The sequence below is a fragment of the Pan paniscus genome, chromosome 11, assembly GCF_029289425.2.
Source record: "Pan paniscus chromosome 11, NHGRI_mPanPan1-v2.0_pri, whole genome shotgun sequence".
Lineage (NCBI taxonomy): Eukaryota > Metazoa > Chordata > Mammalia > Primates > Hominidae > Pan > Pan paniscus.
In genome coordinates this window covers 124,113,975-124,140,863 of record NC_073260.2, presented here as the reverse complement: position 1 = coordinate 124,140,863, position 26,889 = coordinate 124,113,975, and the positions used below count along the sequence as shown (strand labels likewise).

Below are 26,889 nucleotides of genomic sequence, written 5' to 3'. Positions count from 1 at the left end.
ACAGGCACATTCCCCTCTCCCTCCTTGCACCCCCTTCTCTCCTTGGGGGTGGAGAGGAGGAACTTCTGCTGGCCACATTCTCCCCTGCATCTGTAGCTTTTCCGCACTGGGCAGGGCGGTGCTGGCACGCCGTGTTCCTGCATGCCCCTGCATTGCGTCAGGGATGACCGTTTGCTGAATAGCTCATTTTCTCCCTCCCTGCCTTTTCCCCCTTAGGCCTACATACAGATCACTTTTGTGGAGCCCTACTTTGATGAGTATGAGATGAAAGACAGGGTCACATACTTTGAGAAGAATTTCAACCTCCGGAGGTTCATGTACACCACCCCGTTCACCCTGGAGGGGCGGCCTCGGGGAGAGCTGCATGAGCAGTACAGAAGGAACACAGTCCTGACCACTATGCACGCCTTCCCCTACATCAAGACCAGGATCAGCGTCATCCAGAAGGAGGAGGTAATGCACCCAAGGGATTGGCCACCCCTGGATGAGTGGGCTGGGTGGCCTCCCAGAGGGACCCACAAACCTCTTTCACAGTGGGTTGGACTGAAAACAAGGAGGGATGCACTTGAAATATGATCATATGGTTGTCCTTTCACTCTCATGGTGCCAGAAAATCCTATTTAGGCAGCTACATATTTTATAGCACTATTGTATATTAAATATTTAGTATTTTAAAGTTATATCTTTAGTATAAGTGTGTTTATGTAATTATAATATTTAATATATATTTCAATTATAAACTTGTACAACAGATATATTTACATTTTAAATATTTTATGTAAAATTTCTCTATATTTCAAAGCTTAGAGGTGATTCAAGCATAGTCGTGCTGTTAATTATTGGAGACGGGACCTGCACATGGGCAGCCCCAGTGAGTCGGTGGTGTGCTTGGGAAAGGGCCATGTGAGGTAGACAAGTTCACTGACTAGCTTCTAGTCCTAGCTTCCTCCTGTGATTTTAAACAAGCTACGTACCTTCAGTTTCTTCATCTATGCATTAGCAGGAAACACCTCTAAGTACAGTACAAGATTATACTCATTTTATTAATAAAAGGACTGGTCAAGAAGGTCTCTCAAACCACAGAATTGTTCAAAATTCTACACACCATAAACAACTTATTATTCTTTAAAACACATATATATACACTTATTTGTCGTCCTTTTTATGCAGGGCCACAGACTTCTCTGTGACTGTGGGTTTGCTGATCACAATTCAGCATTTTCTTTTATCAACCACACCCGTAGTGCTTTGTCCATGATTTTCAGTTTTGCTTTGTGTAAGCAGAGTGAGAGCTTAAAGATCCTTGTTAAACAATTTGAGAGCAGAAGCCTTCTGGATGTTTATGATGTTTTTCTCCCCGAGACTTTGACAGCAGTCTTGTGCACACCTAATATGACAGGAATTTTTATAGCAACTCACTTTCATAATATCTTGTCCAACCATTTGGCTTGGTTTTCATAGAAAGAAATCTTTTTCTTTCCACACCCATAGTTCATCAGTTTCTCCATTATCTAATTAGATTGGGTCATTAAAATAACAAGTATAACAGGCATAATCAAGTTGGTGAACAAACACAGATGAATTGTGGTGAATATATACCTCGTCAGGCAGAAGCAGAAATAGCTGAGCTAACTGGAGAGTCATCCACCAGGTAGTGTTCAGCCGGGTAACCACGTCAGGGTGTGGGTTTCACAGAAGCTGAAGAAAGCCTGAAGCCGTGACTCAGTCAGGAGGAGGTGGGTTTAGAAGCCATCTGCTGTACCTCCTATACTTCTTGATTTGGACTTTTGAACACTGAGACATTCTAGGCATAACACAGATGTAAACTCATAGTGCCCAAAAGCATTTCAAAACCTTTTCTTTTCTTCATTCCTGCCTTCCTTTCCTTTCCTTTCCTTCCTTTCCTTTCATTCTTCCTTTTTTCCTGTGTCTCTGTCTCTCTTTCTCTCTTTTTCATTTTTGAGACAGGATCTCCCTCTGTTGCCCTAGAGTGCAGTGGCATGAACATGGCTCACTGCAACCTCCACCTCCTGGGCTCGAGCAATTTTCCTACCTCAGCCTCCTGTGTAGCTGGGACTACAGGCTTGTGCCACCATGCCCAGCTAATTAAAAATATATAGAGATATATATTTTGTAAGAGACAGGGGTCTTACTTTGTTGCCCAGTCTGGTCTCAAACTGTTGGCCTCAAACGATCCTCCTACCTCGGCCTCCCAAGGTGCCGGGATTACAAGTGTGAGCCACTGCACCAGCCTGAACTTTTCTTGGCCTTCCTTAGTTCCCCAACAACCTCAACAACAGTTCTCAGCTGTTTGCTAGGGCTGTAGAACAAAGTGCCATAGACTGGGTGGCTTAAACAACTGAAATTTACTGTCTGCACAATTCTAGAGGCTGGAAGTTTGAAATCAAGGTGCCAGCACTGTTGGTGCCTTCTGAGGGCTGTGAGGAAAGGGTCTGTTCCAGGCCTCTCTCCCTGACTTGTGGACAGCCTTCTTCTCCCTGTGTCTCTTCACATCATCTTCCCTCTGTGTTCGTGTCCAGATTTCCTCTTCTTGTAAGGACACCAGTCATATTGCACTAGGGCTTACCCTGCTGGCCTCATTTTAACTTGAATGCCTCTGTAAAGACCCTATCTCCAAAGAAGGTCACATTCTGAGGTACTGAAGGTTAGGACTTCGACATATACATTTTGGGGGAACACAATTCAACCTATAAAATTCAGAAAAGACTACCCCAAACCAGCAGAACTTAGCAAATAGATTGATTGACCCTTAAAAGAATTCCATTTACTGGAAATTCACCCTCAGTTGGAGAAGGCACAGGTGATATCAAAAGCCTGTGTTATGGTGGGGGAGAAAATCTTGAGTGCTGTGCTTCTAATACAGCTTTCTGCATTGTAAGTTGAGTAACATGAGGCTGTGTGCGGTGGCTCTTGCCTGTAATCCCAGCACTTTGGGAGGCCGAGGCGGGGGGATTGCCTAAGGTTGGGAGTTTGAGACCAGCCTGACCAACATAGAGAAACCCCGTCTCTATTAAAAATACAAAATTATCTGGGTGTGGTGGTGCATGCCTGTAATCCCAGCTACTTGGGAGGCTGAGGCAGGAGAATTGCTTGAAACTGGGAGGCGGAGGTTGCAGTGAGCCAAGATCATGCCATTGCACTCCAGCCTAGAAAACAAGAGCAAAACTCCATCTCAAATAAATAAATAAATACATAAATAAGTTGAGTAACTTTCTCAGTAATAGGAAAGGCAACCTGACAGGGTAGAAAAAACATGGACTTTGAATATAGACATACTTGTGATCGAATTATGACCTCCTCCCTTACTACCTGTGGCATTTTGTGGAACTTAACCTTACAAATCCCCCTTTGACTGTAAAATGGAGAGTATAAAGAGGTTGTTGAGAGGAATAAATGCTAAATGTATGTAAAGTTCCTGGAACATAAGGAATCAAGAAATGTTAGGCCCATCTTTCTTTTTAACCTGTTAAGAGTATTTTAAATTACTCTGAAAGTCTTTCCCTAGCTGCCTCTTCAAATTCAGGTGGCCTCTCTGTCGTAGCTCCAGGCTTGTCCATAGCTTATGAGACCAGACAGTGACTTCCCTATGTTTACGTCTCATGTTCAGTTTGTTTTGACGCCGATTGAAGTTGCCATTGAAGACATGAAGAAGAAGACCCTGCAGTTAGCGGTTGCCATTAACCAGGAGCCGCCTGATCCAAAGATGCTTCAGATGGTGCTGCAAGGCTCTGTGGGAGCCACTGTAAATCAGGTAAGCAAAGCCAGAGGTGGCAGCTCCTCTGGTTCTTATTATTTAGGTTGTCATTATACGTCTGCACCCTCCTTCCTTGGGTTGATGAGGACTTTGATCCATAGACAAACACAGAAGTGTTCCTACACTTAGCCTGAACACCTGTAAGGTTTGGAAGACTTTTAGGAAGCCTCTTCCCTTTCATGTAACAACCCCAGGTAAAAAAGAAATCTTAGAGATGAGTGGACCAGGCTTTAAGGAGTACCACTCTCTCAGAGGAGTCTCCACTTCGGGGCCAGACCTGACAATAAGATGCAAATCTGGAGTCATGTTGAAGAATGCTTAGTCATGACCAATTCACGCAGAGTAATTGCAGGGCTTGAGACTCACCTACAAATGCCTATAGGAGAGAAGGAAAAGGATCTAGAACATCCAACTCTTGGGTCAGTCAGCAGATGAACCCAGCATGCCAAGGACCTTGACAACCAGGAATGACCTGGGACCTGACTTCTTAGGCCACTTCAGACAAGACTAGATCTTTCTATCAGACTTATTAGAACCCTGACTCCCAAGTTCAGCATGGTGCTCAACCAGTCTCAGATGAAGGGAGGTACCAGCCTAATACCTCTGTTCAGTGGGCCTCCTTAATTCAAATCTAGATCTGTTCTTGTCCACACTTCCACGCCAGTTATTCAGTGAGCATCATGAGTCTTTTCTCATTCAGCATAATTGGATTTCCCCACAAAAGTTCTGAGTGTACTTGACATCAAGGGAGCAGAAACAGAGAAGAGAAATGCCTATTACATTCCCAAGATCAGGAAAAAAAAATGAGGAAACGTTTGCCTTTGTAAGTGCCAATCCTTTGATAAAATGGAAGACTTTCCAAGCCCACAACCATGGTCTGTCTGTATACTATGGATGTCTCTGACTCAATCCAGCAGTTATGCAAAATGATGTTTGCCATGAAGGCAACTAGATAAGTGAACAAAAATGAATAGATCAAGGCAATCCTGATTTTTAGAAAAGCAACTCAAAGCACATACCATTTGATGTAGTTGTATTACACTTACATATGAATGAAAATCTATTATTAGTAGTATTTGATTAATAAAATAATATTCGGCGCCAGGCTCAGTGGCTCATGCCTATAATCCCAGCACTGTGGGAGGCCGAGGTGGGTGAATCACTTGAGGTCAGGAGTTTGAGACCAGCCTGGCCAACATGGTGAAACCCCATCTCTACTAAAAATACAAAAATTAGCCAGTGTGGTGGCAGGCGCTTGTAGTCCCAGTACTTGGGAGGCTGAGGCAGGAGAATCCCTTGAACCCGGGAGGTGGAGGTTGTAGTGAGCTGAGATTATGCCACTGCTCTCCAGCCTGGGTGACAGAGTAAGACTCTGTCTCAAAACCAACAGTAAAAAAGAAAATAAATTTGGACTGTGTACGGTGGTGCACGCCTGTAATCCCAGCAATTTGGGAGGCTGAGGTGGGTGGATCCCTTGAGGCCAGGAGTTCAAGACCAGCCTGGGCAATGTGGCAAAATCCCATCACTACAAAAAAATACAAAAATAGCCAGGTATAGTGGCACACACCTGTAGTCTCAGCTACTTGGGAGGCTGACATGGGAGGATCACTTGAGCCTGGGAAGTGGAGGCTGCAGTGAGCAGAGATCATGCCACTGCTCTCCAGCCTGGGTGATAGAGCGAGACCCTGTCTAAAAAACAAAAACAAAACACACACACACAGGGAAAATACATTTATACTTCTGAGTGTTCCTCTAAAACTTCAGATTCCTCCTAAGAAATCAAAATTTCCTGAGATGTCCAAGACCTTCCTTATTTTTTTTTGTTTATTTCAAACCAACTACAAAATTAAATGTTCAAACTAAGAAGTCACTCCAATATTTTCCCCCAAGCAATTTAATTTCCTTCATATATGTATGAATATATTCATATATATGTGTGTGTATATATATATACATATATATGCATATACATATATAATGCATATACATATATATATATATATATATATTTTTTTTTTTTTTTTTTTCCCCACCAGGGACCGCTGGAAGTAGCCCAAGTGTTTTTGGCTGAAATTCCTGCTGATCCAAAACTCTATCGACATCACAACAAGTTGAGGTTATGCTTTAAGGAATTCATCATGAGGTAAGAAGGAAAATGGCTGGGAATTTCAGTAGAGCAGTGGTTCTCAAAGTGCAATCTTAGACCAGCAGCTTCAGCATCACCTGAGAACTTGCTAGAAAGACAAAGTCTCAGGCACCCTCCAGACCTGCTGAATTGGAATCTCTGGAGGTGTGGCTCAGCAATGTGCATTTTAACAAGCCCTCCAGGTGATCCTGATGCACACTGAAGTTTGAGGACCACTGCAGCAGAGCAACACTACTTGAACTACTAATGAGTAACTAACATGTCAACTATAAAACGCTTTTGTGGCTAGCATCCCGTGTGCCTCACAATCACTTGTTGTAAAACAAGTATCATCATCTGCCTTATTTTACAAAAGAGGAATCGGAGGTTCAGAGAGAGGAGATAATTTTACTTAAGGTCACACAGACAGTTGGCAGCAGAGCTGAGCTCAAACCAGGTCTTCTGAATCCAAATAGTCAACATGTCCATCAATGTGCTGATATTCCACTGATGCACTAGAGTCCCAGAGGTTCTTTGCATTGGCAGTCATTGTAATGTTACAAATCTTATAATATCTTATTTTTAGAAACTTAGAAACATACACTGCCTCAAATTGAGAGAGGCAAGTTCTAAAACCAGGCTTTTCAAAGGTATTATCCTGTGACAGTTCCCCACGTCAGACAAGTCTCATCTCTGTTCCTTAATTCTGCAGTGGAGCTGGCTTCAAGAGCAGTCAGTTAGGAACTGGGTCTTTGGTCAAAGTCTTGTAATTTATTGCAATACAGACGGATATATTGGGTCTCCTATGGCCCTAAAAATATGAGTATGAAGGATGTGATGGCATTTCACCTATAAGAGGAAAGGACTTCAGAAAAATGTGTAGCAATATTTCTTTCTATTCAAAACCTTAGAGAAGAATATTAAGTATAAGAATATCTTCACTTGGCAGATGGGGATAAAGGAGACTAAAAGTTTGCTAAATTCAGTGAAAACTCATCAAAATGCTAGCATTTGTGAGGTTAGAGATATCTCCTCCTTCACAGGCTTTTGCGAGAGGTCCGCAATTTTGCTGCATATACAGGAGACACACTGTGCCCTGCAGTGAATCACAGCCGCTTGGTAATAGGATGTTTGTGTGGCTTTGCGTGTTTGTATTTGTGCATGTGTGTGAACATACTCACAGATTATCATGGTTAATGTTTTGATATTTGAATTGTTTCCTGTATTTGACAACAATTCTGACAGAAAAACTAGTTGTTGTTGTTGTTGTTGTTGTTGTTTTTTCAGTACATAATACATATCTTTTAAAAGGCTAGAAAAATATTTGGGGAATTATTTTATTATTTTATTTTATTTTGAGACAAGGTCTCACTCTGTTGCCCAGGCTGGAGTACAGTAGCATAATCTCAGCTCACTGCAACCTCCACTTCCCAGGCTCAAGAGATTCTCCTCCCTGAGCCTCCCAAGTAGCTGGGACTACAGACGTGTGCCACCACACCTGGCTAATTTTTGTATTTTTGGTAGAAATGGGGTTTCACCGTGTTGGCCAGGCTGATCTTGAACTCCTGACCTCAAATGATCCACCTGCCTTGGTCTCCCAAAGTGCTGGGATTACAGGCATATACCACCGTGCCTGGCCCTTATTTTTTATTTTTTGTGAAGACAGGGTCTCACTATGCCGTCTAGGCTGGTCTTGAATTCCTGGGCTCAGAGATTGGGGGCTTAAAAAATTTTTTTTTCATATATTTTTATTTAAAATTCATTATGTTTGAATGCTTCCAAAGTTGACAATGCCCCAGGACCTCTAAAAGGACCTATGAAATGTTTGAAGAGCACTCACTATATTCCAGGCATGATATTAGTTATGGGAATACAGAGATCTGGCTTGTTCCTCTGTTCTTAATGACAGGACATAGCCCTGCATGGCTGAATAATACAATGCAGCATATGCACAGAACTTTAAGAATGACTAACTACAGGACTATAAAGATCAGAAAAGAGAAATCAGTTTCAGGCTGGAGCATTTGTGGGAGGCGTTATGGAAAATCACCACTTAAATCTTGTCTTGACTATATACGTGGAAGAAAGGCGCTAGTGGGGAAGAGGGAGCCAGGACAGTGGCCCTGCCTGATCCAAGGTATCACTTTCAGCTGCTTTAGTTACCCATGGTTTGAAAGTATTACTTACAATATGATATTCAGAGAGAGAGAGAGAGACCACATTCACATAACTTTTATTTCAGTATATTGCTGTAATTGTTGTTAATCTCTTACTCTATCTAATTTGTAAATTAAGCTTTATCATAGGTATGTATGTATAGGAAAAAAACATAATATATGTAGGGTTCGGTACCATCCGCAGTTTCAGGCATCCCCCGGGGGTCTTGGAACCTACCCCCGAGGATGAGGAGGACTGGGTACCAGTGAGTGGACCAGCAGGACGACGAGACTCTGTCAGGAATGCCTGTGATGCACCGGGTTCCTCTAAGTCCAGCTGGAGCAGCGTGTTCTCATGAGCATGCTAGGACAAGGGGGAAAGATTGGAAATACGATAATATCAGTAAAATGAGGCTCTGAATACAATTTGAATGTTTAAGAAAACTTGTCAAGAGAGTGATTTTCATTTACTTCAGTTTGCCTCAATTTTTTCTACTAGTTATAAATCTTACAATCCAGTATCTCATGGGTATGATCCTTTCCATGACGCCACCGAGGTCAAATGTACTTACAAAATCCCTACGAAACATGCGTTTCTCATTAGCTCCCAGCCCCAGGAAAAGTTACTCCAAAAAGAACCAGGGCCCAGTAAAACTAGTCCCAGGCAAGAGATGCAAGAGGAAATGGACTTCCCTAGGGGTTGCTCCTTTAACAAAGTCATGCATTAGAGTTTCAATAATGATGCTATCATTCTCCCCAGATGGCCTGCAGAAATGTTGGATTTTCAAAATCAAATTCACCACTTTAAATGTTGTTCTCCTACCCTTTTAATGGTGATTCCACATGGGAACCAGTCCCACCTTTCTCCCCGCTGGCTGGGCTGCTGCATTGTTCTAGGAGGCCAGGAGACTGTCCATGCTTCCCAAACTTCACTGTTCTTACACATCACCTGAGGATTTGTCAAAATGCGGATTTTGGCCTGATGCAGTGGCTCCGCCTCTAATCCCAGCACTTTGGGAGGCTGAGGTGGAAGGACTGCTTGAGCCCAGGAGTTCAGGACCAGCCTGGGCAACATGGCGAAACTCTGTCTCTTTAAAAAAATACAAAAAAATACAAAAATTTAGCCAAGCGTGGTAGTGGTGTGTGCCTGTAGTCCCAGCTACTCGAGAGGCTGAGGTGGGAGGATAGCTTGAGCCCGAGGAGGTCAAGGCTGCAATGAGCCATGATCGTGCCACTGCACTCCAGCCTGGGTGACAGAGAAAGACCCTGTCTCAAAAAAAGAAAAAGAAAAATGCAGATTCTGATTCAGTAGGTCTGGGGTGGGTCCTGAAGCACTGCATTTCTAGCAGGTCCCCAGGTGATGCTGCTGCTGCTACACTGGACCAAGCTTTGAGTGGAGAGCCTGCAAAGATTGCTTAATTTCCTCCGTTTCACATTTCTCCCTATTACCTCTCCCTCCTTCCCTGAGGGCTTAATCTCTTAGGCCATCCTTGTCATCATTTACCACTTTTGCTGTCTGCTTCCTCCCAAAAAATAAATAAATAAATAAATAATAAAATAAAATTTTAATGGCAAAAAAATAAGTTGTAAATCTCAATAAAATTATGTGAGAACAAAAAGAAAGCAAACATGCTCAAGCTGCTGCACCTTGAACCAACTATAGACGTCAGTTCATCCATTCATTCAGCAGTTATTGAGCTCCTACTTTGTGCCAGGCACTGTGCTACATATGTGTAAGGATGAAGTCCCAATATCAGTAGGACAAGGCCACAGGCAGAACAGTACTGCTGCTCATTATTCATCTCTATGTGCAAACACGACAGTTGGCCTGCCCTCCACTTCATTCTACAGAGATCAGAAGTCGTGGGTGAGAGTGTGCTGATGGTGCACAACTGTGTAAATTTACTAAAACTCATCAAACTCTACACATAAAATGGGTGAATGTTACGGTATGTAAATCATACCCTGAATACAGATAGTAGACGAGGTGCCTCTGTTGCTTAATTGCTTCTCAAGTCCAATCTGGAAGTTACAGCTTTTAATGAATAGAGTAACTATTTTTTCGCATTGTTTGTGCTGGTGTATTTTCTCCTCCACTCTGCTAACAGACAGCAGAGGTGACGCAGAAGTGGAAAATGTTTGGGGCTTGAACAGCTCTCAGGTTTCCCCTTTAGTAAGCTCCAGCTTCTCAGCAGACTTGGGCTGTAGATCGATAAGCCCAGATTTCCAAGGTGACCATAAATGAGTCTCTGTTGCTGAGAGCTAATAGCGGAAACATTTGCTTGCCAGGTCCACTGCGTCTAGAGCCACCACTGGGCAGCGACCTTTCTGACTCAGCTGTAGTGGAAGCAGAAACAGCCATAAAGAATCCTGGCAGCCTGACTTGCTGCAGCCAGTACTCATCCAGCCAGTCCTGCAACTCTTCAAACTGTTACCAAGCTGGGACCTCAATCAGCTTCTGTCTTTTCCTGCAATAATAAAAAACATCTCGAGTTCAGAAGCCAAGACAAGAAGATAGAGAGATACAATCTTCTATCTTCCTCTTCTGCTCCCCCAAACACCCCGACCATTTAGGTTTTTAAATTTTCTTCTTTATACTTATCTGGACTTTCTCATTCTTATAAAGACTAAGTGATGTTAAATTTGTTTTTAATTTAAATAAAAGATAGTAGTACTCATTGGCACCAGTTAGAGCTTGCCTTTAAGAGAAGTAGTTTCAGATACACCCTGAAAGGGTTCTGCAGCATATATGTGGTCATAGGCTCAGAAAACAGGCTGTTGAGTGGTGGTGTTTTTAAACTGGAGTTGGGGTCTATGAAGAGAAAGGAGAAGGAATTTGTCCAAGTAGCCAAAGGACAACCAAATGTGTAGAGTGTAGGTGGAAACAGAAGCAGTAGTTTTAACTTGAGACCAAGGCCATATGCCTGGCTTATAGCTGGAAATGTGGAAATGGCTTTCCTAGGCAGTATATGTGGTGCTGGGGTTGGGAATATGGGCACTCAAGCCAGATTGCCTGAGTTCAGATCCCATTCTGCCTCAACTAGATGTGTGACCTTGAGAAGTTACCTACCCTCGGTTTCCCCAGATGTAAAATGGGAATAATAATTGTACCTCTCCCTTGCAGTTAGTGTCAGAATAAAATGAGTTAATACATGGAACTTAGAATAAGACTTCATACATACTAAGGGATCAGTAAGTGTAACATTGTTCAGTGGGGCAAATAGGGGACTGATGGATTTGAGTGGGAAATAGAGAATTAATCTGACTTAAATACGGAGATTGTCTATCCATGATTTGTCTGTCTCTATAAAGTTTGAATCATAAGACACAGTGATGCTGATGAGACATTGGCCTGGGAGCAGCAGGATTCTGGGTTTATATCCAGCTGTGCTGTCCCACAGGTATGTGACTGGACAGGGCACTTCACCTCTTTGCATGTTAGTTTCATCAACTATGAAATAAAGAGACTAGAATACAGCATCTCTAATAGTTTATCATTCTCATATTGTACAAATAGTTCATTTACTTAGCCTGGGTCTGTCAGGCATAATAACGCTACCATGTGCTCTGGCTTCAGCTGTGTGCAGGGACTCTTCTGAACATTTGATATGTTTCAACTAATTTAATCTTTACATTAATTTATGAGGTAGGCTCTTATCACCCTCACATCACAGATGAAGAAACTGTGACATGAAGAGGTTAAGTAGCTTGTTTAAGGTTGCAAAGACAGTAAGCAGCAAAGCGGGATTCAGAGTTGAGCACTCTGGCTCCAGAGTCCATCCTCTTAATTGCCATGCTGAGCTATTCCCTCTAGTGACTATATTCAGTTGCTAGTAACAGAAGGAAGAGTAGCTTAAATAAGAAATTTATTTTTCTCTCACATTAAATAAGATTGGAGGTAGTCAATGTAGAGCTGTGTAGTGGCCTCATAAAGTCATCAGAGACCCTGGTTCTTTTCCAATCCTTTGCCGTGCCATCCTGGTTCTAGTGTACCCATCTCGTGGTCATGATATGGTTGCTAGGGCTCCAGCCATCATGACCACATCTAGGCAAGTCAGGAGTAGAAATGAGGAAAGAGCAAAAAGATGTGCCCATTTCCCAGTGCCTTCACCTATATTATCAGCTATCCCTACCTGCATGGGAGGCTAGGAAATGTAAGTTTTCAGGTGGCCACACTGCCTGGAGTTCTGCTAGTAGGGAAGAAAGAATGGATATTGAGAAAACAACTAACAAATGTTTGTCTGCCACACTGAGGAACCGATGTATGGGCTGTGCTGAAAAAGGGGGGCCAAGGCTGGGTACAGTGGCTACGCCTGTAATCCCAGTACTTTGGGAGGCTGAGGTGGGCGGATCACTTGAGCTCACAAGTTCGAGACCAGCCTGGGCAACATGGCAAAACCTCGTCTTTACAAAAAATACAAAAAAAATTAACCGGGTGTAGTGGCGTGCCTGTAGTTCCAACTGCTCGGGAAGCTGAGGTGGAAGGATCACTTGAGCCCAGGAGGCAGAGGTTGCAGTGAGCTGAGATCATGCCACTGCATTCCACCCTGCATGACAGAATGAGATCCTCTCTCTAAAAAAAGAGGGGGTACCAAGAGATGCAGGGGGGGTGAGGGCAGCATGACTACTCTCTCTGTAGGAGACCTTAACTCTATAAATGGAGGCCCCAAAATGTTACTGCCATCAAAAGCCAGGAATCCTTTTCTGGAGGCGTAACTTCCTGCCCTTTCTAATCCCTATCAATCTGGTTTCTGTAGAACTGTGACTGCTAGAAAACCTCAGGCATATTTGTTCTAAGAAAATACTTGTGTTCGGTGAATTTACCAACAAAGGGAGCATCAGAGGATGTGAGGGAAGTCTGGAATGGTTGTATCACTAAGTGAGAGCAGCAGAGATGTTTGTGGACCTATTGAGAATGTTACAGATAAGACCATTTTTAAAAAGTTGTTTGCAGTGTCATTTTATGATCTTGTGTACATTTTCCAAGAGATGTGGCTATTCTGTAGGAGGGATATTTAGCACATGGCCCTCTTTAGCTTAGGGATTTAAATTAACATAGCAGAAATTATTTCAATTTTAATCAAATAACCTAGAGAATATAACCCAAATGACTGAAAGGAAGAAATGTAGAAAAAGTATATAAAATAATTTTATATATTATAAAAGTTTAAAGACATAAAGTAATATTACTACATAAAATCTAATTTTTTCACTCCAGCTATTAATATGTTTTTCTTTATAAAACACCACATTTATTAATTGCTGTGTAACAAACTACCTCACAATTTAGTGGCTTAAAAGAAAATTTAATTATTATGCATGTGGTACATAATAATTTTTGCTTTCCTCATTTCTACTCCTGATACTTGCCTAGGATGTGGTCATGATGGCTGGGGCCCTAGCAGGTGTATTGTGGCCATGAGAATGGTTTTGCTGCAACTTGGGGTTGGCTGGGCTCAGCTAAGCGGTTTTTGCTTGGAGTCTCTCAGTTGCACTGAGACAGTGACTAGGACTTGAATTACCTGAATGCTTCCTCACTCATGTCTGGTGTCTGGGCTGAGAATACTCAAACAGCAGGGGCTCCTCCTCTCTCTAACTCTCCTTCTCTCCACATGGTCTCTCCTGCATGACAGCTTTAGGGTAACTAGACTTGTCACAGGATGGTTCAGAACTCTTACAGTACAGAACGAGAGAGAGACAGAGGCCATGTTATCTTTTATTAGCCAGTCACACAGTACCACCTCCACCACATCCTATTCACTGTGGCTGTCACAAAGAACCATCCACCTCCTGATGGGGGCATGGGCAAGGTTCTAGGAGAGCACATTCTTGTGGCCATTTTTAGAAATACAATCTGCTACACTCCAGAAGCATCTGTCTGCCTTATTCTCATAGCTTCTGATTTAATTCTCCCAGCAACCCTAGGAGATTATATGAGCTTATTATCCCCATTTTCCAGATGAGAAAATTGAAGATTTTTATGGTTAAGTCATCCTGCTAATGAGTAGCAGCTTGTTTCAACCGCAGTTGTCTGCATATAACACATTTAACTCAGTCAAGGGCACATGGTAAGGAATCAGAAGGTGTTAGCTAGCTACTACTACTTCTGCAAACAAAGACTAAGGAGAGTTTAGTTGATTTTACCAAAGTTGTCGGAGTAGACTTCCCCAAATTAGCTGTTAGCTTTGGCAGGACTCATCCCACCTCCTGTAGCCTGCCAATGTTATAAACTTGGGCCTTGAAGTCATCCTGAAACTGATCTTATTTTACACATGGTGGTAATTGTAACTGTTAGTTAAGAAGCAATAAAAAAAAAGGGGGTGATACAGATTTCTCAGGATTCAAAGGCCATATGCCTTCCCTTCTATTTCTTCCCTAAAACCTTTAATTCATAACCTTAGGTATCCTATAATTTGCTTCAATTAATGACAAACATAAAAGATAGGTGAAAATCCAGTTAAGGGAGTTCTTTCAGATTCTGTGTGAGTTAAATCAAGTCCTTCTTCTATAGCAGGCTAATTCCATGATGAAGCTGTGGTGCTAAGTTTATTTTTGCCTAGGCAGGTAGCTCTTCCTTGCCACATGCTATCCTCTTCCTCTTTGACTGTCATCCTGAAAATGTGTTCAGTGTTAAGAGGATTTGATAACAATGTCTGGGTGTCTCCATAACTTAGTCCAAATCTAGTACCACTGTTAGGAAAATAATGTAAGCCATATTGATCACCCACGTCTTATTCATTTGAAGGATAATATAGTTATTACTAATTATTGCGTGTTAGGTAACATACAGCCATTATTCTGTCCCTTTAAGGTTTATTGATTTGTAAGTTCCCTTGGGTAGAAGAGTACAAAACAAAAGGCAAAACTTTATCATGTTTAAATAACATGATTTTCTTCTTTGGTGTGTACCGTACTGTGTAGGAGACAGGGAAAACACCAGGTTTAACGGTCCACAAGCCAGATAACCATGATGAGTTCTAAAGATTTTCTCTGTCTTTAATGTTCTTCAGTTTTGTCATGAGAAGACTGGATATAGATCTGTTGTTGTTCATTAGAGGATTTATATCTCTCTTCAACTCTAGAAAATTACCAGCTGTTATCTCTTTAAATATTGCCTCCCTCTCATTTTCCATTCCCTTGGAGATTCTATTAGATGTGGGTTGGATCTTCCTTATATCTCTATGTTTCTTAACCAATTTTTTCATATTTTTTATTTTTTAAATCTCATTGGTGATTTCCTTGGATCTGTCATACATTTACTTCTCCAATTATGTCTAGTCTATTATTTAACCTTTAACCTTTCCATTGAGGTTTTTGTCTTTTAGCAACTGTATTTTTTCTTTTTTTTTTTTTTTTTTTTTTTTTTTTTTTTTTTTTTTGGTGAGACAAGGTCTGGTTCTGTCACCCAGGCTGGAGTGCAGTGGCATGATCTTGGCTCACTGCAACCTCCACCTCCCAGGCTCAAGCCATCTTCCCACCTCAGCTTCCCAAATAGCTGGGGCTGCAGTCACCTGCCACCATACCCAGCTAATTTTTATATTTTTTGTAGAGGTGGGGTTTTGCCATGTTGCCCAGTCTGGTCTTTAACTTGTGAGCTCAGACCATCCACCCATCTTCGCTTCCCAAAGTGCTGGGATTACAGGCATGAGGCACCACACCCAGCCTAGTGACTGCATTTTTCTTTTTTCTAGAAGTTCTGTTTGGTCCTTTTCTGAACTTTTCCTGGTCTCTTTTTTCATTTTCCCTGTTTATTTGTTTTTATCATGGATATTATACCTTTTATTTATTTTCTTTTTTTTTCTAGTTACATGGTTACTTAGGATTTTATACATTTTATTACCTCTCTATATTAACTTTGGTTTTTTACATTGTTTTATTATCTCTAATTCTTATTGGACTAATTGTTTTGTTTGATGCATCTGTTAGTTTTCCCTCGTGGTGGTTGGTTTCTTCATATGGTTTGTAATTTTTTATTGTGAGCTCATCTTTGGCGAGAGTGGCTCATATGCCCTGATTGCGAATGTGTTCCTTCCGAACAACTTTATGTTGGTTTGTCTGAATCCTAGCAACTTCAGTAATCTTGGACTGGCTTTTAAGTTATTCTCTCACCTTGAAGCACATACAGTCAAGGAATGTACATTTGTAACTTATACTATGTGTGGTGCAAGCCTAGAATTTCCATTTCTCAATATGACTTTCTTTCCCATAAATGGCCCTAAGCTGATAGCAAGTTTTCATTCTGCCTCTCTGGACATCTTGCAGCATTTTTCTAAACCCTCTTTCATAGATGGGATAGCTTTTCAAGGCTCTGGACGATATGCAGGTGGCATATGCAGAATCTCCCTTTGCCCTGGCCAAGGCCACGTCACTAATCTTGTGTAAGCTTTGAAGCCCCTTGCCCTCAGCCCATAGACCTATACACAGTCCTAAAATCTTAATGGGCAGTCCTACTGACAGCTGCCTTGTCACCAGCTCCTGTGATCATTCTAGCTTTGATTTTTCTCTTTCTTTCTGGCACCTGGTGTTCCCCTTTCTCTTTCAACAAGTTTTTGCTGTGCTTTCCTAGCACTTCCATATGTGCGTAGCAGGAGGAGGCTGAATGCCATCTGCTCTGTCTGCCATGTTGCTGTAAATCACAGTGAGTTTTTTGTAAGTGTAACAGCTTCCATTCTGCAGTGTGTTTTGAGTCTGACTCTTAGATCCATCACTTCCTCACGGTGTTATCTTGGGCAAGCATCCTAACATTTCTGACTTTCAGAAACAAAATAGAGATAAATGCTGACTTTTTAGGGTTGTTGGGAAAATTAAACAGATAATGCATGTAAAACTTCTTGAAACTTCTTCTGGCACATAGCAAGTCAGAGGTTCTCAATTCTGGCTAGGTTGGCTTCAGTATCCCCTGGGCAACTTTTTAAAATTAGACATTTCTGGGCCAGAAGCAATGGCCCACACTTGAAGTCCCAGCTACCCAGGAGGCTGAGGTAGGAGGATCACTGGGGCCCAGGAGGTCGAAGTTTGCCATGAGCTGTGATCATGCCACTGCACTCCAGCCTGGGTGATAGAGTGAGCCCCGTCTCAAAAAATAATAAAATAAGGTAAAAAAAAAACAAACACAGAGATTTCTGGGTGCTACCCCTCAGCAGTTATGATTCATTAAGTCTGAGATAGATCCCAGAAGTCTGCATTTTGAAAAGCTCCACAGGTGATCCCGATATGCCACCCAGTTTGAAAACGCTCTTAAAGTTATTCGAAAAATCGTAAGTAATTTCATTGTTCTCAGATTTCTAAGCACTTCAAAGTCATTTATTTCTCCCACACTGATATTTTCATCTCAGATGTGGTGAAGCTGTAGAGAAAAACAAGCGTCTCATCACGGCAGACCAGAGGGAATATCAGCAGGAACTCAAAAAGAACTATAACAAGCTAAAAGAGAACCTCAGGCCAATGATCGAGCGGAAAATTCCAGAACTGTACAAGCCAATATTCAGAGTTGAGAGTCAAAAGAGGTAAGAACAGGGCAGAGGAGGCCTCTTCTGGTGGGATACAGGGCAGCGCATGGGGCCTAGCACCTTGGGGCATGCCCTGCTGCACTTGGGGAGCTGCAGAACCTCGAAAGGGTGGAAGAGGGTCCCACAATCAGAGAGGCTACCGGAGTGTGATTCATTCTGCCTCTGTCCTCCCCATCCCTGCTCCTTGGCCTCTCCCAGACGCCTTGGTGTTGGTCTTGTACCAGGGTATTCCCAGGGCTGAATGGTGGCCTGTGTTGGTTTCTTTGGTTGGTTGGTTTGTATGTTTGTTTTGGCACAGTGTGAAGGGGTCGCAGACCTCTCACTTATTATTTGCTGAGTTGTCCATGACTGATGTCCATTTCTACTGGGTGATCCACCCCCAACCCTTTCTAAAAGGCTAACTGATCTTTTCTTGCTTCTGTACGCTCTCTTTCCCTCTCCTCCCTCTCTTTTCTTAATTTCAGGGACTCCTTCCACAGATCTAGTTTCAGGAAATGTGAAACCCAGTTGTCACAGGGCAGCTAAGAAAAGCCATCTTCATTCGTGGAGACTGTGGCCCTGCAACCCTGGAGAAGGACTTGCTGGTACTTAAAAAATGGGACATTTGCCACCCAGGACTGACTGTGCACTCCCCGACCAGCCGACGTTTGCCACGCAGGACTGACTGTGCACTCCCCGACCAGCCGACATTTGCCACCCAGGACTGACTGTGCACTCCCCGACCAGCCGACGTTTGCCACCCAGGACTGACTGTGCACTCCCCGACCAGCCGACATTTGCCACGCAGGACTGACTGTGCACTCCCCGACCAGCCGACATTTGCCACGCAGGACTGACTGTGCACTCCCCGACCAGCCGACGTTTGCCACGCAGGACTGACTGTGCACTCCGCGACCAGCCGACGTTTGCCACCCAGGACTGACTGTGCACTCCCCGACCAGCCGACGTTTGCCACCCAGGACTGACTGTGCACTCCCCGACCAGCCGACGTTTGCCACGCAGGACTGACTGTGCACTCCCCGACCAGCCGACGTTTGCCACCCAGGACTGACTGTGCACTCCCCGACCAGCCGACGTTTGCCACGCAGGACTGACTGTGCACTCCCCGACCAGCCGACATTTGCCACACAGGACTGACTGTGCACTCCCCGACCAGCCGACGTTTGCCACGCAGGACTGACTGTGCACTCCCTGACCCGCCAGCACTCGGGAAGCTTTGGGATCCCAGGAACCATGGAGTTATTCCCAAATGGACTCTGACCGGATTTTTGCCACACTGGGGGGTGGCGGGATGGAGGATGGGTACTCAGGCATGACTGCGTATTTATTAAAGTGTGTTTTTCCACAACGTACCAAACAAGGCATAAGCAGCTTCTCCTGCTGACTGGCCAATCACTGCCCATCTGAGAGATGATTTCCTCTGGCCCATATTTGAATTTATTGGAGTAACTCAAATTGCCTGAGGAAAAATGGAAAAATTATCCACCAGTCGATTCAAACTGAATTTCACTCTTTATAGGAAGGCAGGGCAAACTTGTAGGAGTACGAAACATTTTCAATAAATCTACAAAGGGAAGCCTTACTACAATTCCAAAAATCATCATGGTTGGAAATTTGGGAGGAGATTATTTGTGAACTTGTTACCCTTTTGGTAATGGTGGACTAATTGCTGTATAGTTATTTTTGTTTTATTATTACTGTTACATTAATTTAACATGCATTTATAGAAGAATACATTCAAAGCACTGATGTAGGAGATACACGGTACGTGGAGCAGTCAGCCAGAAATCACAGATACTGCTTTCACTTAAATGGAAACAATTCTCCGATAATGCTTTGCTTTTTTTCTTATGTCACTCTTGTGTACTATCTATTTTTCTCCTCTCTGGGACCAAGTTTCTTTTTATAAAGCAATAATATATCTGTTTTCATTTCAGAACATTGTGCTGTCTGTCAGCATATGTATATCAGCTACAAAATATATTCAACTTTGACTTCTTTTGACAAAGGACTTTAGGAAAAAGAGGAACAAAGACATTATTTGAGAATTAAATTATATATTTTTAATATGACTGTGACCTTGACTGATAATAAAGATGTAATAAGAATTGCAAGCTAAATGTTTCCCTTTGCAACTCATGTTTTGTGTTTTGTTTTGATGACCTACTCGTAATGTTTTGTAAGGCACTTCAGAGAGAAGACAGATGCATCATCCTGGCCTCCATCAAATAACACTATCCAAGGTGGCACCTCTTCTGCAATGTTTAACCCTGCTAGTAATGAACGATGACTTAGTTCGGATATTTCAGAACTTTTTGTTTATACCATCAGGTATGCATGAATTTATAATCTGAAAGAGGACTTAAAATAATAATTAAAACTTACCAGCTTAAGTGCTAAACTTTTTATTTTTTAGGTATTTGGGGAAGAAGTCTTTTTAAAGTATACACCTAACTGCTTTTTAAAATGAGTACACATGACATACTTTAATTCCATATGTATTCCCCTAGTCTTTGGGAGACACTGTGTCGAGACCAAGGTCAAAAAACATGGTCACCGCCCTCCAAATCGTCTCCGTTCCCTGAGGAAGATCATATACCTGTGTAGTAGCCACAGTACAAAACAGACTAGAACACAGCCCATAGCATGGAACCTTTTCCTGACTAACTCAAGGATAGGCCAACACCTATGGTATTAGATTCTGCCCTAAAACAATAAGGGTTAGATGCTAAGTTATATAGTCCTGGACCTTAACTCAAATAGCCATAATAACCCTAGTAACCTAGAATATTCCTGATTAAATATCCCCTGCTTTTAGATACCTGTTGTCCATTTGGGTTTGTTTTTTACAGTCTCTTTTGTACCACAGTGGATACATTTGCTTCATGAGTGCAGGAACCGTGTTCACTGCTGCATTCTTATCCCCTAGCCCTGCACCAAACACACAAAAGATACCCAATAAATATTTGTTGATTCACTAAATGAATGAATGATGAGTAGGCCTGCTTCTAGAAGGGCACTGCCCATAAGAATGTAATGCAAGCCACATATATAATTTTAAAAATTCTAGTAGCCATATTAAAAATAATAATAGGCCAAGTGCAGTGGCTCATACCTGTAATACCAGCAGTTTGGAAGACCAAGGTGGGCAGATCACTTGAGCCCAGGAGTTTGAGACCAGCCTGGGCAACATGGCTAAACCCTATCTCTACCAAAAAAAATATAAAAAATTAACCAAGTGTGGTGGCATGTGCCTGTAGTCCCAGCTACTCGGGAGGCTAAGGTGGGAGGATCACTTGAGCCCAGAAGGTTGAGGCTGCAGTGAGCCATGATCGTGTCACTGCACTCTAGCCTGGGTGACAGAGTGAGACCCTGTCTCAAAAAATAATCAGCATCATAAAAAGAAACCAGCAAAATTAACTTTACTAGTATATTTAACCCAATATATATAAAATATTATTTCAGTATGCTTCCACTATAAAAAATTATTTTACAGTCTTTTTTTTTTCCATATTAAGTCTTTAAAAATCTGATGTGTAGTTTGTACTTACAGCACATTGCAGTTAGGACTGGCCACATTTTAAGTGCACAGTAGCCACAGGGGGCCACTGGCTACCGTAGTGGATAGTGCCATTCTAGAAGCTTTCAGCTTTTTCAGCTGGATGCCTCTGATTTGTGGGCTCAGAATATAGATAACCAAAGAAGTGGGACTAGTGTCTGAAATAAGAATGACAGGGTATGATTGAGAGCCCCATGAGCTTACCTAGGAGAGAAACTTGTGGGGTTGCAGAATAAGGATTTGTCAATATTGGCTCTAGCTGTTCACACTATTTCTGGGCTAACTCCCAGATCATTTCTCAACTCCAGATAGTTAAGTGGGGAGCATGGCTGCACTTTTTAAAGTGATGGCACAAAAAAGGATACTGAACGTTGGTCCTCTGATTATATATTCTAAATATGCAGTTAGAAAAGAGGCCTTTTAAGAATCCCTAAGAGTAAAGCAAATTAGTATCTTTGTTTCCTGAAAATTAGAGAAACTTGATATGCCATGATAGCCCTCTTCATTTTATTTGGAAAACTCTTCTATGAAAGCTTATTAGAGAAAATTTTCTGATTAGCTTCATGCCTCCCCTCCTTCAGCAAGGTCAAGGGTGCAGTTGTCACTATCACATAAGAATCTCATAAAAATTAAACATGAATATACTGCACAGATCTGATTGGGTTTGTCATGCCACACATTGTTTTAAATTCCATAATTCTATTCTATAAAGAGTGCTTTCTATGACAATAGATCGTTTAAAAACAAACAAACAAACAAACAAAATTTAGAGTTGTCATTGGTAATTGTGGTTGCAAGTATGCTTTCAAAGACCAGAAACCTTTATTTTGCTTTGAATGTATTTTTTTTCTTTTTTCTTTTTGAGACGGAGTCTCACTGTGTTGCCCAGGCTGGAGTGCAGTGGCACGATCTTGGCTCACTGCAAGCTCCGCCTCCCAGGTTCACGCCATTCTCCTGCCTCAGCCTCCCGAGTAGCTGGGACTACAGGCACCCGCCACCACGCCCAGCTAATTTTTTGTATTTTTTAGTAGAGACAGAGTTTCACCACGTTAGCCAGGATGGTCTCGATCTCCTGACCTCGTGATCCACCCGCCTCGGCCTCCCAAAGTGCTGGGATTACAGGCGTGAGCCACCGCGCCCGGCCTTGAATGCATTTTTAAATGTTGTTCTCACAAATGCTGTAAAACTATTACTGATTATGTATCATTTTGCAAACAAACAAACCTAAAGGTTATAAATATATTCTTAGAATTCAGGGTATGGCCGGGGTATGAACATCCTGTACATTCTTTTTTGTGCTTAAAGCAATACTTCCCATTGCCTTAGATAGGTAGGGTTCAACTGGCAATCTTTTTTTATAAATGATAGAAAACCAAACTTGAACTGGCATTTTTAAAGGAGGTGGTAGAGTTTAGTAGTTCACTTAGCAGAATAATTCAGAGATAGCATTGATTCAGACCCAGCTTGATTCAAGATCATATCCCAAGCCATTTGCCATCTCTGCTTCCTCTTGGTTGGCACTCACCCTCAGGCTTTCAGCAGTGCTCCCTGGAAATTCTGGGCTCATCCATTATGGCAATAGCAGCGCTGAGCTTCACAGTCCCATACCACAACTCCCCACAAAGAAGAGACCTTCTATGTCCCAGAATTCCCATTGGAATTCCTTGGGTTCACTCTGATTAGAATGGCTCGTGCTAACTGAGGTTCTTCCCTCAAGCTACAAGTTGGGTCAATACTGAAACCATATGGCTGACAATAGGGGTACTGGGAGTTCCTTGGTGAATTAAGAAGGGGAAAGACAGTTAAACCACAAGGCTCACTACAGGAGGTTTTGCTTTAAAGCAGATGCAGTCAGAAGAAATTTATGTAGAGACAAAGATTACAATCTATCTAATTCATATAATATTCACCATCACTGGCCTTGTAGGACCATCCCCAGTAGAGGATTTGCAATATATGAAGAAGGAAGACTTAGGGTTTATATCCTGATGAAGGGTGGGGATTGGAATAGGTGGGTGGGGGGAGGGAATGTCTCACTGTACCAGTAATTCATTTTCTGGAGTGTCTTACCAAAATGGTGCAAATGACCAGGAATCAGAACTAGAGAGCTGGATGGAGTTGGGGGGGCGGGAGTAGGAGAAAAATGAAGGCAACAGAAAAACAGGATACAATTATGTTTCAACAGAAAAAGCTAAGCATCAAAATTGTGTCTTTTCTCATCATTGTATCCCTAGTACCTGGCCCAAAGTGGGTATTCAATGAATGTTTATAAGTAACCAAAGTAATGAATGAAGGTAGCCGTCAGTGATGATGTCTGCCAGACTGCACCTTTTCTGTAGCTCTAAGGTAAAAGCAGCTCCTAAAGGAAATTAGACAACAGGGATCACTTGGTCCCAGAGGAATGACTTTCCATTCACTCTTGACTTTTCCTATTATTAATGCATGGGCAAAATTTAAGAGAATTTTTCCCCTTTCTACTGCTTTCCCTCAAACGTAGATGATAGCTTCAATATTATTATTATTATTATTATTATTATTATTTTTGAGACAGAGTCTCACTCTGTCAGCCAGGCTGGAGTGCAGTGGCACCATCTCAGCTCACTGCAACCTCCACCTCCCTGGTTCAAGCAATTCTCCTGCCTCAGCCTCCTGAGTAGCTGGGATTACAGGCGTCCACCACCACGCCTGACTAATTTTTGTATTTTTAGTAGAGATGGGGTTTTACCATGTTGGCCAGGCTGGTCTCAAATTCCTGACCTCAGGTGATCCACCTGCCTCTGCCTCCCAAAGTGCTGGGATTACAGGCGTGAGCCAAGCTTCAATATTCTTAAACCCAACCTCACACAGCCTGATTTAAAAACTAAATTTCTGCCGAGCCCGGTGGCTCACGCTTGTAATCCCAGCACTTTGGGAGGCGGAGGCGGGCGGATCACGAGCTCAGGAGATCAAGACCATCCTGGCTAACACGGTGAAACCCCGTCTCTACTAAAAATACAAAAATTAAAAAATTAGCTGAGTGTGGTGGTGGGCGCCTGTAGTCCCAGCTACTCGGGAGGCTGAGGCAGGAGAATGGTGCGAACCCGGGAGACGGAGGTTGCAGTGAAGCCAGATTGCGCCACTGCACTCCAGCCTGGGCAAAGAGCAAGACTCCGTCTCAAATAAATAAATAAATAAATAAATAAATAAATAAATTTCTGGCCAGGCACGGTGGCTCATGCCTGTAATCCCAACCCTTTGGGAGGCCAAGGCTGGCAGTTCGCTTGAGCCCAGGAGGTCGAGACTAGTCTGACAAACATGTCAAAACCCCGTTTCTACAAAAAATACAAAAATTACCTAGGTATGGTGGTGCCTGCCTGTAGTCTCAGCTACTTGGGGGGCTGAGGCATGAATCCAGGAGTTCAAGGCTACAGTGAGCTATGATTGTGTCACTGCACTCCAGCCTGGGCAACAGAGTGAGACCCTGTCTCAAAAACCAAAACAAACAAAAAAGAAAGCAAAAACTAAATTTCTGATAATCACTAGAGGAAATGCAGCATCACCTTGGTCGAAAAACATTTGGAGAGCCGTGCACATTCCTGATCCCTAAGTCCTTGATGTTGCACCCATCTTGAGGAGCAGTGCTCTCTCTGGACCGATGTTACTGAATCCAACCCAGTTCCTACTTGATTTTTGTGGCACTAGCCTGGCAGCTAGTTTTTACCTTTACTATTTTTACTACATATTAGGAGATGGCAAATTACTGATAGCCAGGATAAGGGAGTGATTTTCAAGGCATTATAGCTCTAAAAAACAATTGAGAAATCAGCTCCCTCATCACTTCCTTAATGCAATGAGAGAACACGACACGGATGAACAAACTGTTCTGTTATCCAACAAGATTATCAGAGTTATTAGTGAGATAATAAAAAAGTATATGTGACTGCCAAAAGTCTCCAGACTAAGGACCAGAAGACCTGGTTTCTTGTTCTTTCACTTTCTAGTCCTGCAATTCTGGCGAAGTTACTATACTGCTCTGAGGTTCAGGGTTTTTTCACTGTGAAAGAGGGTGCAAGTTCCTCCACATTCTTCCAATCTACTGAGGAAACCCAATGAGATAATGCATGGGAACATGTTTTGGAAACTCAAAAGTGCTGCCCAAAATGTAAGGTAACACTGTTTACAATGGACACTTCCAGAAAGTTTAGCCAACACCCCCATACATTGCATCCGCTTCTGACAACGTTAATCAAAATCAGGCCAAAGGTGCAGGCAGGACAGAGGCCTGACTTACCAGAAAATAAATGTCTGGTCTATTCCACTTGTAGTGCCAGTTTACATTGTCTGGCGAGAGCCAACTACCAGGGCCTCCGGGTAGAAGAAAGAAAGGGTATCAGTGGAACTGAGAGTGTATACAGTGGCGCCTGAAAACCCAACCTCGCCAGGCTTCCCTGTCTCCTGTGTGCAGCATGTTTGCAGTGCATTCCTCTGGAAGGTAAATACACGGAGTCCCGCAGCCCACCTGTGTCCACCTAGCCTGTAAGTGCCCCCTGAGGGTATCAAAGCACGCGGACTTCCACTAGAAACAAAGCCACCGGGCGGCAAGTTTCCCCGTTAACAACAACGAAGAAAGAGAGGACTTGGCAGCTATGACGGATCTGCAATAATTAAACTGACGTTGCTGTTTAGAAGCCTGGGGGTTGCCTGCAGCCTCCCAGGCTCCACTCCATCGGCTCCAACTCTGCAGGCGGGCCGTGAATGTCTCTAGATGCATATTAAGCAAAAAGTTTCTAAAGAGGATCGCGTGGAACCCAGCAATTGATTAAGAATCTCAATGGCCCTAATCCACTGAGAATTGAACTAAGGGCTCCCCAGCAAACACAGCGCTTTCAATGGGGCCTAGAGAGAGCAAGCACTGCCGGGGGCGGCGGCGAAGGGCAGCGGGTGGTGGGACGGGCGGGGTGGGGTGGGGGGAGAGTTACTGAGCATGCGTCCCAGGGCGTTTCGGGGAGTGGGGGGAGAGTTACTGAGCATGCGTCCCAGGGCGTTTCGGGGAGTGGGAGAGAGTTACTGAGCATGCGTCCCAGGGCGTTTCGGGGAGTGGGGGGAGAGTTACTGAGCATGCGTCCCAGGGCGTTTCGGGGCGTCCGAGGGTGTTTCGGGGAGTGGGGGGGAGAGTTACTGAGCCTGCGTCCCAGGGCGTTTCGGGGAGTGGGGGGAGAGTTACTGAGCATGCGTCCCAGGGCGTTTCGGGGAGTGGGAGAGAGTTACTGAGCATGCGTCCCAGGGCGTTTCGGGGAGTGGGAGAGAGTTACTGAGCATGCGTCCCAGGGCGTTTCGGGGAGTGGGGGGAGAGTTACTGAGCATGCGTCCCAGGGCGTTTCGGGGCGTCCGAGGGTGTTTCGGGGAGTGGGGGGGAGAGTTACTGAGCCTGCGTCCCAGGGCGTTTCGGGGAGTGGGGGAGAGTTACTGAGCATGCGTCCTATGGCGTTTCGGGGAGTGGGGGGAGAGTTACTGAGCATGCGTCCCAGGGCGTTTCGGGGCATCCGAGGGTGTTTCGGGGAGTGGGGGGGGGAGTTACTGAGCCTGCGTCCCAGGGCGTTTCGGGGAGTGGGGGGAGAGTTACTGAGCCTGCGTCCCAGGGTGTTTCGGGGAGTGGGGGGGAGAGTTACTGAGCCTGCGTCCCAGGGCGTTTCGGGGAGTGGGGGGGAGAGTTACTGAGCATGCGTCCCAGGGTGTTTGGGGGAGGGGGAGAGTTACTGAGCATGCGTCCCAGGGTGTTTGGGGGG

The 26,889-nt window shown here is 43.5% G+C and overlaps 1 protein-coding gene across 1 annotated transcript in view; it reads left to right on the top strand.

Moving 5' to 3' along the window:
- The window catches only part of DOCK8 (dedicator of cytokinesis 8), a 249,536-nt gene extending 229,851 nt beyond the window's left edge, over positions 1-19,685 (top strand). The window contains exons 44-48 of the mRNA XM_008963393.4: positions 217-453; positions 3,629-3,772; positions 5,812-5,918; positions 17,392-17,562; positions 18,030-19,685. Of these exons, the coding sequence (XP_008961641.3) occupies positions 217-453; positions 3,629-3,772; positions 5,812-5,918; positions 17,392-17,562; positions 18,030-18,090 (720 nt within the window). The 3' untranslated portion in view covers positions 18,091-19,685. The remainder of the gene's footprint in view (positions 1-216; positions 454-3,628; positions 3,773-5,811; positions 5,919-17,391; positions 17,563-18,029) is intronic.
- Positions 19,686-26,889: the final 7,204 nt, after the last annotated feature.